The sequence below is a fragment of the Hemibagrus wyckioides genome, linkage group LG24 (genome assembly GCF_019097595.1).
Source record: "Hemibagrus wyckioides isolate EC202008001 linkage group LG24, SWU_Hwy_1.0, whole genome shotgun sequence".
Classification (NCBI taxonomy): Eukaryota; Metazoa; Chordata; class Actinopteri; order Siluriformes; family Bagridae; genus Hemibagrus; species Hemibagrus wyckioides.
The window spans coordinates 4,501,194-4,519,741 of NC_080733.1; the positions used below are offsets into that span (position 1 = coordinate 4,501,194).

At 39.1% G+C, this 18,548-nt stretch overlaps 1 protein-coding gene across 3 annotated transcripts in view; it reads right to left on the bottom strand.

Moving 5' to 3' along the window:
* Positions 1–2,989: 2,989 nt before the first annotated feature.
* The window catches only part of card11 (caspase recruitment domain family, member 11), a 40,012-nt gene continuing 24,453 nt past the window's right edge, over positions 2,990–18,548 (bottom strand). The window contains exons 10-24 of one of the 3 annotated variants that reach the window (XM_058378148.1): positions 18,427–18,475; positions 18,249–18,331; positions 18,053–18,162; positions 17,935–17,966; positions 17,718–17,841; positions 17,421–17,619; positions 17,179–17,305; positions 16,011–16,251; positions 13,756–13,840; positions 13,545–13,637; positions 13,321–13,441; positions 11,447–11,632; positions 9,586–9,710; positions 7,133–7,248; positions 2,990–5,067 (exon numbers count right to left, since the gene is read on the bottom strand). In XM_058378148.1, the coding sequence (XP_058234131.1) occupies positions 4,863–5,067; positions 7,133–7,248; positions 9,586–9,710; positions 11,447–11,632; positions 13,321–13,441; positions 13,545–13,637; positions 13,756–13,840; positions 16,011–16,251; positions 17,179–17,305; positions 17,421–17,619; positions 17,718–17,841; positions 17,935–17,966; positions 18,053–18,162; positions 18,249–18,331; positions 18,427–18,475 (1,896 nt within the window). In that variant the 3' untranslated portion in view covers positions 2,990–4,862. Of the gene's footprint in view, positions 5,068–7,132; positions 7,249–9,585; positions 9,711–11,446; positions 11,633–13,320; positions 13,442–13,544; positions 13,638–13,755; positions 13,841–16,010; positions 16,252–17,178; positions 17,306–17,420; positions 17,620–17,717; positions 17,842–17,934; positions 17,967–18,052; positions 18,163–18,248; positions 18,332–18,426; positions 18,494–18,548 lie in introns of all 3 variants that reach the window. The other 2 variants (XM_058378147.1, XM_058378146.1) reach the window with 2 other exon arrangements.

Consider the following 18,548-nt stretch of genomic DNA (forward strand, 5'->3'; position numbering starts at 1 on the left):
GGTTTTCTTGTTTGGTCGGTAATAATAGTAACTACTGAGACTCTTTACACCACAGCAACATCATTGTATTTTCTGCTCAGTACAATAATTTTATTTATTTATTTTTACTTGTTTTTTTTTAAGATCCAGAACAAACAACTTTGTAGACTTATTATTTTCTGTAGATAATATTAAAACAATTTAATATTCTACTGTTTAATAACTGTGAAAGTGTAACATTACTGAAATAAAAAAGGAGACATACTGTAATAAAAAAAAATTTTTTTTTACATATATCATATAATATAGAGAATTATATAACTTTTATTACAGAAATATAATTACAGAAAATTATACAATTTATATGAACACGCATTATGGGGAAATAATTATAATAATAATATTTATTATTATTATTATTATTATTATTATGCTAAATCATATAATAATAAAATAAATAATAATAATAATAACAACAATAATATTTATTTATTTATTTATTATTATATGATTTAGCCTAAGTATTTAGTGACTTGAGTACCATGAGGTTTTTTTGTTAAGGGGTTTGAAAAACTGAACATTAAATAATATCAACTGCAAGCAAACAAAAACATCAGTATACTTCATTATACAACATTGTGTTGTCTGACCTCATTAACAGAAATGAGTAAAGCATGTGTTTCCTTGCACCATAACTGAAATCACAAAATTCCTGTTGAAACATCGAATTACTTTGTACTTACACCAAAGCACGTAAATAATTAACTTCCTGTCACATTTACATCCTGGAATAGTGAGATCTGGAATAAAAACATGCCCTGAAAACATCACATTAGTGTTAGTTATGGATGGATGGAGAGTGATGGGTGCTTTAGACTTTATCTGTTAACAGAATTCATCAAACGTCAGATTAAGTGCTCTCTTGTGCTTAAATGAAACATAAACACAAAGCAGGTTGAAACAAGGCACTGCTATTCATGAGCGCCTTCTCCATGACTGAAAAACGTCATGAATTCAAGCCTCTCAGGTGTTTAATGAAGCTTTTGCCAGACAGAGCAGAACTGGGAGATGTCCACCAGATGAAAATGAAGCCTCGAAGCCTTCGCTTCACGGAGCCCGTTACATTCCAAAGATACAGCAGCCAAAGAAATGTTCTATTCAACAGCAAAAAAAAAAAAAAAAACCTGTTCCACTTTTCTAATCAAAGCAATGATCTAGAAAACATGTTTCATCATAGACAGTAACAAGGGACACTGCGCTTCAAAAGTGAGCCTGAAAAACACACATTAACCCCCGATTTAGCGAAAGCAGGACACTCCAGATGAGTCGGCTCTGACTCGTAGGTGGAATCGGAGGCTTGCTCAGAAACATCTCGAGTGCTGAAGCGGAGGCACAGATGGCAAGTGCGAGTCTGATACAGAAATCCTGATGTCTGTCACATACACTCACACACAAACAGGCTCTCACTCTGATTGAGTGTTTATGATGACATATCAGCTCCTACGTTCCTCGCAGATTTGACTGACGGCCGATCTTAACAGTCTGGTGAGCCATCTGCCAAAGCAACACCCCAGTGATGTGTGCTCTGCTTCCTGTGGCAGCTGGCTGTAAAAAAAAAATAAAAAGAAGAAGAAGGCAGAGGGACCATTTTTATATACTACAGTCTCCCAAAGGAAGTCCTACTCCTTGGACTACCTGGTTCCTGACATCTCAGCCTCTATTACATTAATGATGCTCTGTGCAATTGATTGTTTTAATCAACAAACCTTAATTAAACAGATCTAAATGAGGTGTTTATGCTTTGCAACAGTATAGAGAGATCGAGATCTCCGTCTCCGATTTTACTATCATGAAGTATTTCGTGTTGATTCATGACATGAAGTTTTTAATCATAATTTTATTTTTAGACTGCAGTTCAAAGGGGTGGGTGCGGGGGGTCAATACTTATGCACGCCACTGCATTTCAGTAATTAGTAATCATAACACTATTCTTATTTTCATTATAATCTCACTGTGTGTGTGTGTGTGTGTGTACAGTCTACAACAAAACTAGATTACGTGATCATGTACATGCGTGTTTGAGAATATGAAATAAACGGAGAAAAAAGATTTGTTTGTCTTTTTCGTGTCTTTGTGTCTAAGATAAATCTGAGCTAAATTGCTAAAGTAAGGGTTAAATAAGTGGATGCTAATAAGATATTTTACTAAAGTAAAACACAACTTATTAAACAATAATAATAATACTAAGCCCACAATCTTATTAGTCTGTAGTTCACGAGGCCAGGCTCTTAGACTCCACCTTAGAAAGTATTAGCATGTGTTCTGCACTTGTGCAAGCTCGATATTCACACCTCTGCTGTCCTCCTTCCTTTGTAGGTTTTGATCAGAGCAACAGCACATAATCGCCATGTTGTCTGTTTGACAGTAAACAGGACTTTCCACTATGCAAAACACAAGAAAAAGTCATGAAGCAACACAGGATGATTTGTTTACTTTCTCTCTCAGGTTCACATTACGAGGCATCGGCGAGCCTGAACACTCCGACACGCTCATGAATCATCTTCCATGTAAAACCAGGAGAAAAGATGACAAGTGCGTCTCGAGGGCGTGCCTCTGTGTTTTTTGGTAAATCAGGACACCATCCAGGAGCTGTGCAGACCGATGTTTCCAGTCGCAGTGGAAACTCGGCTTTACCGTAAGAGCTTTCGTCTTCAGTGACGCTGCTCTGAGAGGAACCACCGCCACCACAGACGACTACAACCTGTCAATCGCAGCCACCAACCAACTGAAATTTCCACTGCTCGACTCGTGACGTGCTCTGTTTAGGATTTCTTGTCTCTTTTTGCACTATTTCACGAAATTTACAGCTCAGTGAAAGTGCAAGTTGGCAAAGTTTCAGAATATGTGGCTGAAAAACAGGCTGCAACAAGCGCTAGACCTGTTCAGAAAGTAAACGCTATAGCGGCATTACAGGAAATAACACTCTTCGTTCAGAACAGGTTTAATGTAAAACAGAACATATTTGATCTGATACAGCAGTTTTATCTATATATAGTACATTTCTGTGTATCTTATCTTACACACATCTATGCTTCAGCTGCTCAAGGAGACTGGAAAGGAAAAAAAAAAAATAGGTTTATACACTCAGTTTATACTCTATAATTAAATTCTCAACTCTTGACTGTAATAAATATCCCTTAAACACAGACATATACATTCATTTTAAGGCAAGACAATACAGGTGATAATAATAATAAAAAAAACATATTTCACAATCAAAGCACGTTTTTGCAAGCTGATTGCTTCCATGCGTTTTTTTTTTTTCTATAGGAAATAAAAAAGAAGATTTATTTATGCAAATCAGGTTCTGCATAATTAAACACGCATACATCTGCATACTTGATAAAAATCAAAAATCTAGCCTTTTGATGTTAGAATTTAAAGATTTGTTACCTTTTGATAACGCTATCAGGAAGGAAGACTCATTTCTTTATTATTTAATCAAGAAAATTAAGTTCATATTTTAGTATAAAAATCGAACATAAATACAACAGTGACCGACATTTGGGGAAATTGTCGTTTTCTTAAATATTTCGATTTACAGATAGGAATCCAGATGTAAAATTTCAAGAATACAGGAGATTAAATTTAAAGTTAAAAAAATCAGAAAAACTACATAAAATCTGATGGTGAGACAAAAAACACGGGTGTTAAAATACTCTTGAGTATCGTAATGACATAAAAACCGATGAATATTATACAAAGCTTTTTCAGGTCGTGTGACATGACAAGATTGTACTGAGTGGGCGGAGTTTAATGGTTCATTAAAGTTGGCGAGGGGTTCTGGTCCGTTCGTTGCTACATTTTAAGAGAAGACATGTTATGCGTTTATCCGTGACTGATGTGACTACACCTGTAGTGTCTTGCCATCAACATATTAGGTAGTAACACATTTGAATGTTTTTGCACAAGTTTGTGATGATATGAAAGTTATCACAGGAGTCCAGGTCAAGCTTGAGGGCCCTTAATTTCACGGTGGAGAGAACATCTGGCCTTCAGAGGCAAATCACTGACATGGTTCCCTTTTTTTTTGTGTGTGGAACTGTTGTAAAAGTTACAGCTCTAGTAGAACGTCTCTCTTCGAATCACTCGCACGATTCATTCAGTCAAACTTAATGCTGCATGGGTTCATTTCCCGAACGCACTATTCACTACACAGCATGTGTGTACCTAAAGGGAAGAATCTATGGGTATATGAACACATGGGTAGAGACGACGCAGTCTTTCCTTTTTAATAATGCACAGCATGTTGGCTGTAAAATAAATATACTGACAACACGACGATGGAGGGAAATAAATCAGAGCTCCGGTCCATCGTTTAAGCAATACAACGATAAGGGCATCAAATTCAGGTTTCGAATTATCAACATTCATCTAGTTTGTGGTCACTCAGGATGATCAATGAGAACTGCGGTGAACATTTGCAAAAAGATAATAATAATAATAAAAAAAAACAAAAAAACAGTGAATGGAATCTGACAAAATGCTGTGACTTATTGGGTAATACGCATAGAAAGTGAACAAAATAACGTTTTATTGAGCGCAGCAGCACTTGTGGAGATATAAAAATGCTTCGAATGAGAACGCTTCCACTTCTGGCTGGGACTGTTTTCAGAAATAAAATAAAAAATAAAATAAAAAATCCATTCCTGGGCCGCATTTTCTTTTTCACTGCACAGGAACCACACACCTCTGCATCACTTCCTCCTTGCATTGCAGCGGCTTGCGTATACATTCCAGCGCCGCCATAAACGCCGACAGAGTTTCAGAGATCAGTGGAAGAGATCTGTGGCTGTGTGTGTGTGTTCTCAAGGTCAGGTGATCTACAGCAGATCTTGCTCCACCCACACTGTTTTCTTCTGCTCCTCCAGGATCTTGTCCTTAATGAGCCGGAGGAGATCCTCCACTCCGCTCCATGAGTCAGGCTCCACGGTGGCGTAGAGACACGGCAGGGCTTCCAGCTCTTTCTCCTTAGCGCGGCACATCTTCAGGAATTCCTCTTCCGAGTCCACCTTCAGAGGCAGCCGCCTGGAAAATGTTCAGGTCCATTAGTCACAAATAAGAGAAATTCTTTAATGTTCTTTATGTTTAAAAAAAAAATGTTGAAAACGACTGCAGCAGGTTTACACAGCACTCAAGGAAAAGTAGAGCAGTTCAGTCAAGTTCTGCTCCTCCAACCTGGTGGTTGCCAGGTCTTAAAAAATCACATCTGAATTGATTTACTTTTTGGTGGGTTTTGATTAGATAAATTCAATAAGTTACTTGATTTTAAGCGGCTTTGCATAGCCAAAAGTGTATGGACACCCAAACCCTATTCCAAACCCACAGAGATTAATATTGTATTAATTTACCACCTATTATATTAATAATCTCCACTCTTCTCTTTTCTTCTGTGAAGGTTTTCCACTAGATGTTGGAGTGTGACTGTGGGGATTAGGGATCATTCAGCAAGAGCATTAGTGAGATCAGACACTGATGCTGTAAGAATGAGGTGGTCTGGGGTTCTTCCACTCTAACCTTCTCACACCATGTCTTCATGGAGCTCTGTGCTTTGTGTACAGGGGCATTGTCATGCTGGAACAGGGGTTGAGTTCCAGTGAAAGGAAATTATAACTCTACAGAACACAGAGACGTTCTATAGAAGTGAGCCTCTCACTCTGTGGTAACAGTGGTGTGAAGTCTCCAGAAACACTTGGCCGTATAGTGTAAATTACTTCATAAATTAGATTAATGCACTGGATAAATTTAGCAATGTGTGTTTCTCTATGTATTGTTTATAGTTACAACTTTGTCAAAATAATTATTTTGTAACCTTGGTAACCGTTACTTGGAAGTCCTGCAGTGTGTAACAGAACTGTACTGGTGTTACCAACATGATTTGTCTCGATTTATAATAAAATATGTACAGTTGGTTTATAAATAAAGGGAATTAGTAATAATATTTAAAAAAATAAAATTTCTGTAGCATTTTAGGAGACCTCATTACTTCTAATTATTTTATCTCATAATGCTGTATATATTTCTAAAAAAGTTATCTTTCCTTCTTGCACATACATCGATCAGGCATAACATTATGACCAGTGACAGGTGAAGTGAAGAAGACTGATGATCTCCTCATCATGGCACCTGTTAGTGGGTGGGATATATTAGGCCGCAAGTGAACATTTTGTCCTCAAAGTTGATGTTAGAAGCAGGAAAAATGGACAAGTGTAAGGATTTGGGCGAGTTTGACAAAGGGCCAAATTGTGATGGCTAGACCACTGGATCAGAGCATCTCCAAAACTGCAGCTCTTGTGGGGTGTTCCCGGTCTGCAGTGGTCAGTATCTATCAAAAGTGGTTCAAGGAAGGAATAGAGGTGAACCGGCGACAGGGTCATGGGCGGCCAAGGCTCACTGATGCACGTGGGGAGTGAAGGCTGGCCCGTGTGATCCGATCCAACGGACGAGCTACTGTTGATGAAATTGCTGAAGAAATTAATGCTGGTTCTGAAAGAAAGGTCTCAGAATGATGGTTGCTGTTTTGGCAGCAAAAGAGGGGCCAACACAATATTAGGCAGGTGGTCATAATGTTATGGCTGATCACTGTATCTCAGCCACAAGTTCCAGCACTGCTGCATCACACTCAGGAGCTTCACAGACACTCATTACATTAAATCTAACGACTTAAAATCACACTTAGCTAGTAAAGCTACAGGCATCTTTAGGCACACAGCTTGTTTTCGCCACCAGGTTTGTTAAACAGATTCCTAACTCAGTTTGATCTCTGCAGGAAACCAGTCACGGTTAGATTCAAAAATAAATAAAAACTCTCATGGTGAAATATTCATGATATTTATGCGTCCTTAAAGTAGAGCTGTCATAGCATGGTATAAGCAGAAAAAGCGAATTTCTCGTCTTTTTCCTTTTGGCTATTTTTTCAGAATTCAAGCCACATCTGACAGGTTTTCACATATATTAGGATTTGTTTTCTTTTTTTCTCAAACCTGTTGTCAGTCAGTCAGTCAGATGATTGATCTAAATGTAAACTGAAATCAACTTGATTCTGATTAAAGGTGCTATTTATTTATTTATTTATTTATTTATTGTTGCTTACTTTAACTTCTTGATGTACTTCTCGCAGATTTTGATGAAGATAACGATGGGGTAGATTTCTCTCCTGAGCAATTCTTTTGCACAGCTCAGATCTGCTTCCAGAAGACAGTGTTTACTCTGCGACAGAACACAGCGTTAGAGTGTTAGGGTGCGAACGCAGTCTCACGCAGTCTTAGAAGGCAAACAATGTGCTGCATCAGCTATACGTGAATCAATAATGCAGGGAATGAACAGACTGAGCAGATTTCAGGCAACAGAAAAACATCTACATGGGCTTATTTCCATAATTTGCGAAGCCATGCTTTAGGTTTTGTTTCCCAAATCATGTTGTGTTGTTTCTGGGGTTTTTTTCCACACAGCTCTCAGAGGCACACCATCCACAGTGGAAAAAGATCATGGGTCTCCTGACACATTCATCACTGAGGCATGAAAATGAAGCTTCTGACCACCTGACAAAACCCTAAGGAGATCTCTCTCTCTCTCTCCTCCATTTTTCTTTCTTTCCCTCCATTTCTATCTCCTTTTCTCTCTGTCTCTCTCTCCCCACTCCCTTTCCCTTTTTCTCTTTCTCTCTCTTGTGCTCCCCTGCTTTCTCTTTCTTTCCCTCCATTTACATCTCCCTCTCTCTCTCTCTCTCTCTCTCTCTCTCTCTCTCTCTCTTACTCTCTCCCCTCCTTTCTTTTTCCTTCCCCCCATTTCTGTCCTTTTCTCTCTGTCTTTCTCCAGTCTCTCTCTTTCTCTCTCTCTCTCTCCTCCCTTTCTCTTTCTTTCTCTCCATTTCTATCCCCTACTCTCTCCCTCTCTCTTTCTCCCCTCCCTCTCTCTCTCTCTCTCTCTCTCTCTCTCCTCCCTTTCTCTTTCTTTCTCTCAATTTCTTACTCCTCCTCTCTTCCTCTCTCTTTCTCCCCTTCCTCTCTCTCTCTCTCTCTCTCTCTCTCTCCTCCCTTTCTCTTTCTTTCTCTCCATTACTGTCCCCTACTCTCTTCCTCTCTCTTTCTCCCCTCCCTCTCTCTCTCTCCTCCCTTTCTCTTTCTTTCTCTCCATTTCTGTCCCCTACTCTCTCCCTCTCTCTTTCTCCCACTCCCTTTCCATTTCTCTCTCCTTCTCTACCCACCCTTTCTCTTTATTCTCTTTTTCTCCCCTCCTTTCTCTCTCTCTCTCTCTCTCTCCCTTCCTATCTATCTATCTATCTATCTATCTATCTATCTATCCATCTATCCATCTATCTATCTATCTATCTATCTATCTATCTATCTATCTATCTATCTATCTATCTATCTATGTCTCTCTTCTTCACTTTCTTTTTCTCCATCTCTATTTCCTTCTCTCTCTCTTTCCCCCACTCCCTTTCCATAGGAGAGCTAGAGAGTGACGTAGACCTGTAGAGACTTGTTAATTTGGCTGTCCCCCTTTTACTTTCTTTTTCTCTATCCCCTCCCCTCTTTCTTTCAGTCTCTCTCTCACTCTCTCTTCCTCCTCCTCCTCCGCAGCAATTCTTTCACAGCCAACTGAACCAGTTTCTACAGGTCTACATCGCTCTCACGCTCTCCTCTGTGTATACAGGAGTAGAGGATCAGAGCAGATCTCTCTGAATTACATGCAAGTAGTATAACTGTCACCCAAAAATTCTCAGGAAGTGATCCATAAGAAGAATGATACAGCTCATACGAGAGGGTGTGTCTCTCAAATGAGACACATCATGGCAAAGAAATGGTAGCACAAGAGAAAGTTAAACAACAAAACATGACTGGATTTGCAGATCGCGCTTAACATCGGGTTATCGTCATTTTAAATCCCGCTTTTATCCCTCTGAACGTTTCACACTGGTGATTCAGCGCGGGTTAAACCTGCACTGTGGTGGCAAATGTGTACAGTGTGAATGTCACGACTCGATCCTTAACGAACGAAAACCCAATTAGAAACAGCATGTGCACTGATATCACGTGAAAACCAGGACATAGCAAACGGCTCTGTAAATAGAGTCAGGAGGAAAAACGCTGAACACCACAGGAGTGTGTGACTTAGAGAGCAGGAAAATACATCACACTGAAAACTTAGCAGGAGTTAGATATCACTGAACACCTGATCAACTACACAACAAACTTAAAAAGACCAATAATATTAAGAAAGCTGTAGAAAGGGTGCAGAACGGCAGACCTGAACTTGTTTCCCTACTGATATAAAAGCGCCAGACAAGCCATTATTTAAAGCCTTTGTGTGTTGCATTTATCTAATCAGGATTGTTGATACACAAAAATACAACTTTAAAGACGTTTGCAGCACAACGTAGGAAGGTACAATGTGAAATGCTAGATTATGAAGAGCCAGGATTCATTGTTAACTCCTGTTAAGTCTGTTAAGAGCAGTGTGAAACCTCTAACTACACAACCCAGGATTCTGTTTATAATCATCCGGGAGGAACTATTTCAAGTGTGAAAATTGTTCTTAATATACCTTAAAAGCAACAGCTTCGATGTTCTCAGGGGTGATGCACTCATACGTGCTTGCCTGCCTCTCCTTCGAGAAGATGATCGGCTCTATCTTCTGCTTCATGAGGAACTCTTCTTTTGTCAGGATGTCTGAAAGGACGTCAAATCGGACAGGGAAGATATTATAATAATGCTAATGCGCATACAAAATAAAACACTGTCAATAAGTGTCTTTACTCATACTCACCATACTACATCATTATAATTCTTATAGTCTTATTTTTGATCAGTTTTCTTATATCAAAGCTCTGGGTTACTGATCAGAAGGTCAGGGGTTCAAGCCTCTGGCTATATTGAGGCTCTGTATCATGGCTGACCCTTCACTCTGCCCTCTGAGAGGAAGGAAAGAATTTCCCTGTGCTGTAATGTACACTGATCAGGCATAACATTATGAGCACTGGCAGGTGAAGTGAATAACACTGAATATCTCCTCATCATGGCACCTGTTAGTGGGGGCAGCAAGTGAACATTTTGTCCTCAAAGTTGATGTGTTAGAAGCAGGAAAAATGGGCAAGTGTAAGGATTTGAGCGAGTTTGATGAAGGGCCAAATTGTGATGGCCAGACCACAGGATCAGAGCATCTCCAAAACTCACCAGTGGCTGTTTTGGCAGCAAAAGGGGGACCAACACAATATTAGGCAGGTGGTCATAATGTTATGCCTGATCGGTGTATATAATTACAAACAAAGGCTTCTTCTTGTTTATCATGTTTCACCCCTAAAATTCTACTATATACTTTTACAGTAATCTTTTATTTGTTTACTCCGCCTCTCACTCGCTATGTGATTAGAAGTGGCTAATTGTTGAAATGAGCATTAAACATCTTGTTAGTAAGCATGATGCTGGAGGATATTATTTCTGGAGCGTAAGAGCTGGCAGCTTCTGGTGTGTATAACTGCTGAATTTTCAAAACATGATACCCAGTGACCCAGTAGCCTGTGGTGGAAAGTGCTGATTTAAGCATAAAAGTCTTGAACGTAGAGGACGATGGGGAGCACCGACACAGCGAGAATGATGCATGGGTTTATAACGTCCAGAGATCAGGGAACGGTTTTGGGCAATGTTTGTGTAATTTTGAATAGATGACACGTGTAGCCTCATTCATCACTGGATTTATACAGAATGCAAACTTTGCAATTAGCTTCAAATCTGTGGATTGCGTTTATGCCTGAATTAAATGTTACACTCATAAAGCATAACAATGTTTTATAGAGTTATATAAACGGTACTATTAAGGTCCTTCCATTCATTTTGTATAGCGGTTATTCTACACAGGGTCACAGACAACCTGGACTTTATCTCAGGGAACTCGGGGCACAAGGTCAGGGACAATCTCGGCAGAGTGCCAACCCATCACAACGCACAATCACACACACTCACACACACTAGGGACAATTTAGAGATGACAGAGATATCAGCCTACCACACGTCTACAGCCTACCACACTGAGGGAGGAAACTGGTATACCTGGGGGAAACCCCGAAGCATGGAGAGAACTCCACACACAGGAGTGAGGCGTGAATCAATCCCCAACCCCTGAGTTGTAGGACAAAAATGCTAACCACTTATATCTTTACCTGAAAATAACATTTCAATTGGCAATTCAGTTCATTCAAAATTAACATCAATACAAAAAACATTCATCCACCATTAGAACCAACAATGTGATTTGACTAGTACAGATCTCCATACCTACACCTTATACCTTCTCGTCACCTAGGTAACACACGCCTTCTTTTTACGTAAATGATTAACGACGTCATTTTACCTGCTATCTCGTACCTAATACATCGTACCTCGGGCTCACTTTGCCCGCCGACGCTCACCTGGCTTGCAGATGTTGAACTCCATGGCTCCACCCGAGTTGAGGAACTTCTGGACGATGGTTTTGGCCAGGATGTTGGGAGAGAAGAGCACGGGCCGTTTGCGTGGGCAGTGATGTGGTGTCACCGGGCTGTACGGGATCAAGTTTAGATCGCTCTTGTTCAGATCGTTCTCTGAGTCTGTGGAATCTAAAATGTGAAAAGTTTATATAGCAGCTTTACAGGACAGTTGGAGTACAAAAACATATTTAACACTATATTACACTGAGTGTCTTTGACATCTGTATAAATAGATTAATGTAACTAGTATATCATATGAACTGCAAAGGAGCAGGAATAAAAGAACATTATTCTCTAACCTTTCGGCTGACTCTTAATACAGATTACAGCTAGTTAATATCGTTAATGCTTTATAAAGTCTGTGTTTGCGTACACTATACAGCCAAAAGTATATTGTGGACACCTCGTCCTTCTACCCATATGGTCTGCTTGATGAATTATACTATTTGAGTTCCATGTTATGGACACATTATTATGAGTATTCTAATTGTTATTATTATAAAAAAAAGTTTGCGATTTTAGGTAGCTAGCTTTACCGTGACCTAGCAAACCCTTTAGTAGGCAAGCTACACAGGTTAGAGTGGGTTTTTTTAAAGCTACATTATACTGCCAAAAGTTTGTTGAGACTTAACCATTAAACCCATTTATGCTCATTAAACATCTCATTCCAGATTTATTCCTCGATACTGTTATTATAATCTCCACTCTTCTCTTCTGTGAATGTTTTCCACTAGATGTTGGAGCGTGTCTGTGGGGATTAGTGATCATTCAGCTACAAGAGCATTAGTGAGATCTGGCACTGATGTTGTAAGAGTGAGGAGGTCTGGGGTTCAGTCGGTGTTCCAGTTCATTCCTAAAGTGTTCAGTGGGGTTGAGTCAGAGTCAGGGCTCAGTGCAGGACACTCCAGATCTTCCACCCCAACCTTCTCAGACCATGTCTTCATGGAGCTCTCTGCTTCGAGTACAAGGGAAAGGTCATGCTGGCCTACATCTGGGTGTGATGATCAGGTGTCCACAAACTTTTGGCCATATTGTGTAGAAGCCAGTAATTGTTTTCTTTATCTTGTAAAAGTGCTACCAGGTATTTCAGTTTTGCTACATTTCTATGTCAGTAATTTTTTGGTGCATGGTGTGGGGGTTTTTTGCAGATAAGATTATCTGGCTGTGGTGGGCGCTTACCGGATTCCAACAAGTTTTCCTTCAAGAACAGAACTAAGTAGAGTGAACAAAAGTTAGGCATCGCCTATAAAAAGACTGACAGGAGGCTCCAAACTGGACCACATGGACTTTTTCTTAGCCACTAGCTTGAAAATGATTGTTTATCATGTTCTAAATCATTTCCAGGTTATTTTTCCTAACAAATTAATGATGCTATCAAGGTAGCCTTCTGTACCTTCATGAGCCAAGAGCATAATTAAATATGTTTTTCAGAAACTAAGCTACTGTAACTCCTCTGTAAAAAGTAAAAAGGTTACCTTCTCAGTGCTAACATTATACTTGCATGTATAGTTCATCTATAATTACACAGGATGTAGAGACATAGCTAAAGTTAATGTGAGAGTTAAAAAACCTAGCCATATGCGAAAGCTAATGAGGGCTACATTTGCATAAAGCTAGCATGCTTTTCATTCACTGTTATCCATGTTGACTTTCTGCAGTGACATACTGTATGTCTTGAGATGAGCAAAACTTCCATCGCTGTAGTTTCAGCAGAAAAGTAGTGGAGTAGTGGAAGCTATAGATCATAAAGCTATTATATGAGCTTTCAGACCCATGGGTGAGAATGAAACAAAGCAGACTGGATCTGTCATGCTTACCCTCAGGCTTCATGGTTTCAAAGCCGGGTTTGGGAAGAAATGACAGATTGCCGGCGTTGAGGATGCGCACGCGATCGTTGCTGTCCATCCTCTTGTACTTGTTATCTGCCCTGCTGACAAACTGACACCAAGAATCTCTATCAATCTCTGTAGCACACAGCCATCATCTTTACCCAGACCTACTCTCTCATCCTGTCTAAGTCAAGCCAGAGGCACAGTTTTACCTGCAGGATCTGACAGATGAAGATGCTGGCTCTGGACAGGCGTGGACTGCACTTCGGGTCAGACGGAGCCACTTCATCCAGCTGCAACGTGTTCTGAGGACAAAAAAGGGGAAACACAATCGCATTGGGATTCATGCTTGGCTGCACTTTGTTCCATTATGTTTTTGTACCTTGGAAAAAAAAAACACATAAAATGATGCCATTGTCTAACCCTAAGTCCCCTCAGACTATCTGTCTCTTCTCGGCTGCCACGACACATCAGTTTCTGGATCTTCACCAGGAGGAGCTGCTGGGCCCTGAGGGGGAGGAAGGACGTTCAGTTCACAATACAGTCATGGTCACTACATACAAACACTCTCAGGTCTGTTTACGGCTTAGCATCCTGGTCATCAGATGAAAATGTAGCACTTATATCCATGATGTGATGATTTATTCAATCATGTGAATGTGATTTTTGCTTACTCATGATGTCTGTCTTTTGTTCACACTTTATGTTTTTGCCAAGGTTCACGGTTTTTATGTTTTTCTCTTATTTTAGTCGTATCTTTCGACTCTGGAGTGCCCAGGCAATATTCTAATCTCTTTGATTATTTTCTGTCTCTAAGTCTCCTGAATCTTCAGTCGTCTTCCTTCTGGTGAAACTGAATGGTTTTGATCATCTACAAAATGTATTTTAAATTCCTTATATGTTGTATCATCATCTTATAATTAAGGAATGCAAAAGTTCTGTCTCTAAACTATCTAACAGGCAGAAATCGTCCAGATGAACGCTACACAGCCTCGGACGATCGATAGCCACATCTGATTTACACTCGTTATTGTTTTGGGGTTTTTTTATGTTCTACATAAATTCCATAAAACCAGTAAACAATGTGTACATAACTGGTACAATACAGATCTAAAGCACTTCCTGGTTTTACATCCCAGAATATTAGAAAGATTCTGAGATTGGAAATTTAGCTTTAAATATTTCTAGCTATGTACTTAAAATGCTTAATAAAAAACACCTTCTGGCATCCCTGAGGACTGGAGATCATTCAAATATAATCTTAATTTATTTTATTATGGTAATGATTTAGTGATTTGTTTTAGAGAAAAGAAGATTTTTACTGAAAAAAGCGAAAATGTTCATAACATGTTCCCAATAGGTTCAAAAGTTTTTAGTCATTAATTAGATTAAAAGGTTGCTCAATAAGAAACAGCTACACTAATAAAAACCAAGTATTTGATCTAAGAGAATAATTATAATAATAATAATAATAATAATAAACTGAATTTGCTCAGAATTTTGATGTAAACTGAAAGTTGAACATGTTCTTTATAGATCTTTAAGGGTTCAGTTGCGTGCTTTGTACGTGGAACCCCTAAAAACAAGAAAGCTTTTTAACAGGATTTTTTTTTTTACCAGTACACTTACCTCCATTAAGCTGGAGGAATGGAAATTGACTTATGGAACATTTTCAGTCAGTATAAACATATGAATGATGTTCTGGCTGTGAGTCTGATATAAAATGAGTCAGGACTGTTGGCTTTCAGTATGAGACGTGTGTTTTTGGATAACCTTACACAGAATTTTAGTTGCTTATGAACAAGCACTTGAAGCATCACAGAGAGCAGAAATGGGTTTCATATCATCATTAACTTTGAAGATAAAAACCCCACCTTTTCTTCAAAGAACTTTTCTATGAACATGTTGTCCCTAGTAGGCTGGATAAAAACAGACATAATTTGCAATTCTTAAAGCTCTGAGTGTCTACTTTTATATGAGCTTCATATTAAGCTGTGGATTCGGACATATCAAAGACATTCAATACTGAACATGAACACAACAAATTTTTTGGCCTCTGGGAAAAACAGGGTTTAGTCAGGGTTTAGTCAAAAGAACCCTATAAGGTTCTTTATAGAGTGGGAAAAGGTTTTATTTAAAATCTATGAAATCTTTCATGGGTAATAATTCATAATATGTTTTATTATTATTATTATTATTATTATTATTATTATTATTATTATTATTCATTTTTTTATTTATTTTTTTATTTATTTTTATTATTGTTGTTGCCATTTAAAAGACAATTACAGAATACAGCACAATTATATAAATACTGTACATGCATAAAGCAATTTTTAGCCCAAAGATCTCTTTGTTGTCACTATAGAACAATTTTGGCATCAAGGGATCTTCAGAGTTAAGTGAAGAACCTTATAGTTCTACATCAAACTCTAATAAACCTTTATCCTGAGAGTGTATTATTAAAGTGTAGTAAAAAAAAATGAGACATTTTTCTATTTTAGGACCATAAATGTTACTAAACATGTGACACAAAATGTGTTTGAAAGGAAAAAGGCATCTTTAAAGCCATGTTCATGTTAGATTTGAATAACTAAACAGAGCTTTTTAAACAGAACATATTAAATAAATCACAACATTAAAGTCTTCGTTGGTTTGTTACTGAAGTGGGCTCTGACCTGCTGTAGCTGGGGATGGTGCCCTTCTCCAGGTCCTTGTCCGTATACGAGTCTACACGTGCACACAGCCACTCACACTTGCCCTGGTAGCGTGTGTCTAAAACATGCAGCACTTCGTCACAGTGGACGCTCAGTGAGCAGCTGTCTAACTGGCCCGAGATGTTCAGGTTGACTCGGATGTAGAACGAGTCGCCCGACACCACTCGACCTTCCTCTATGTCCTTCTGCAGACGCCTGTAACCTGGAGACGAGAGCAGACGTCAGAGCGCACACTAACTAACTGCAACAGAAAACATGAGCTGCTGCTCTGATGCCGTCAGATATCTAATATCTGCTGATAGATAGACAGACAGACAGACAGGAAGACAGACAGGCAGATAGATAGATAGATAGATAGATAGATAGATAGATAGATAGATAGATAGATAGATAGATAGATAGATAGATAGATAGATAGGCAGGCAGACAGACAGACAGACAGACAGACAGACAGACAGACAGACAGACAGACAGACAGACAGACAGATAGATAGATAGATAGATAGATAGATAGATAGATAGATAGATAGATAGATAGATAGATAGATAGATAGATAGAAAGACAGACAGACAGGCAGGCAGACAGGCAGCCAGATAGATGGATGGATGGGTGGATGGATGGATGAATGGATAAATGGATGGAGTAAACAGATAGATAGATAGATAGATAGATAGATAGATAGATAGATAGATAGATAGATAGATAGATAGATAGATAGATAGATAGATAGATAGGCAGGCAGGCTGACAGACAGACAGACAGATAGATAGATAGATAGATAGATAGATAGATAGATAGATAGATAGATAGATAGATAGATAGATAGATAGATAGATAGATAGATAGATAGATAGATAGATAGATAGGCAGGCTGACAGACAGACAGACAGACAGACAGACAGATAGATAGATAGATAGATAGATAGATAGATAGATAGATAGATAGATAGATAGATAGATAGATAGACTGATTGATTGATTGACTGATTGATTGATTGATTGATTGAATGATTGATTGACTGAGAGACAGACTGTCCTGAAAAACAATGTTTTATTCCTGTCATAATAATCATACACAAACACACACACACTTTAGAGATACATAAGAGAACACACATCCATACTCACCCTCTAAGTTACTTCTGTAATGGAGTTGGACTGGACCAGTGCATCTCTGAAGTGTCCAGTGAGCCTCTTCCTGAGTGCACGTGTCCAAAGATACGCTCTGGCATTCTCCACGGATATAGCCATTCAGCTAGATTCCACAACAACATATAAACACTCTGAGTTACTCTAAAGATGGATGAGAAGGTAGAAGAGATATTTGCTTTGGTAATTTGGTTTATAGCTAAGACAAAGCGCTGAATCACCCATAAAAGGTGGTGTCCCGTTTTTAAGCCAGCTTTTTCAGCACTGGATCCAGGAGTGACAGAGGAAACAAATATGCCGCTGTCATTGCCCCCCAGCAGGGTAATGTCTGACAGCAGAGAGTCTCCTTGGAGAGAAAGCTCTTGCACTGGGGGCAAAGTGGTAGGACGAGTGCAGGACGTAAGAGATGGACGGAATGGTCTGGAATGAGGAGAGGTTGCACACACACACACACACAATTACTAATAGAAGAAAATGAATCATTTCTATATATAAGTATCTATTCTAGATATAAGCACCTATCTAGAGAAAATTTCCTGAAGATGTTGTTGACATGATCCAGATCATAAACATCCATCCCTTCTGACTGATGGGAGGATGAAGAAGAGTGGATGGAGGGTGGGCCATACATTCCCGCATCATCTGTAAGCACAGGTCAGAGGGTGCATGTTATGTAAAAAGTGAATGATTCACATGATTCTTAGTGATATACAAAGAGCAACATCATGTGCTTACCTATGTCATCGTCAGAGTCCACTGTGTCAAGGCTGAAATGAAAGGCACAGTGCATTTATACATCATGCTTCAAATCTTTATTCAGAAAAGTAAAGTATTATACTTTTAGCATGAATACCATCGGGGCTGGAATTCTTGGTCTCCTTCTTTAGTCCTCCTCAGGATGGAGGCCTTCTCTGGAGGCTCAGGTGTGGTGGACATGATGCTGTGGTTTCTGTTACGGGCCTGCTACAAGACAAAGTGAAGCAATGTTAAAAAAATAAATAAAGCCAAATTCAACAAGAACACACATATCTCCAGTGTAAATCACTTACTTGTATGGCGAAGGGGCTGCTCATAATCATGGAGTGGGCATCTGGGCTCATGGTGTCTGAGAGGTCCCCATTAGGGAGAGTAGCTGTACAGAAGAGAGAGGAAAAGAAAGTGATGTAAGTGTGGTCTGTGCTTCTCACTACGACATTCAAGGATGTAGAAGATCAAAAGAAAATCTACCTTGGAAATCTGACAATTTGGACGGAGAGATGGGCGATTTCGCTCTTATCTGCGGAGGGTAGGGGAACTGTGTCAAAAGCACAAAAAACTGGTCCAAAATTCTGTACTTAACAGGAAAAATC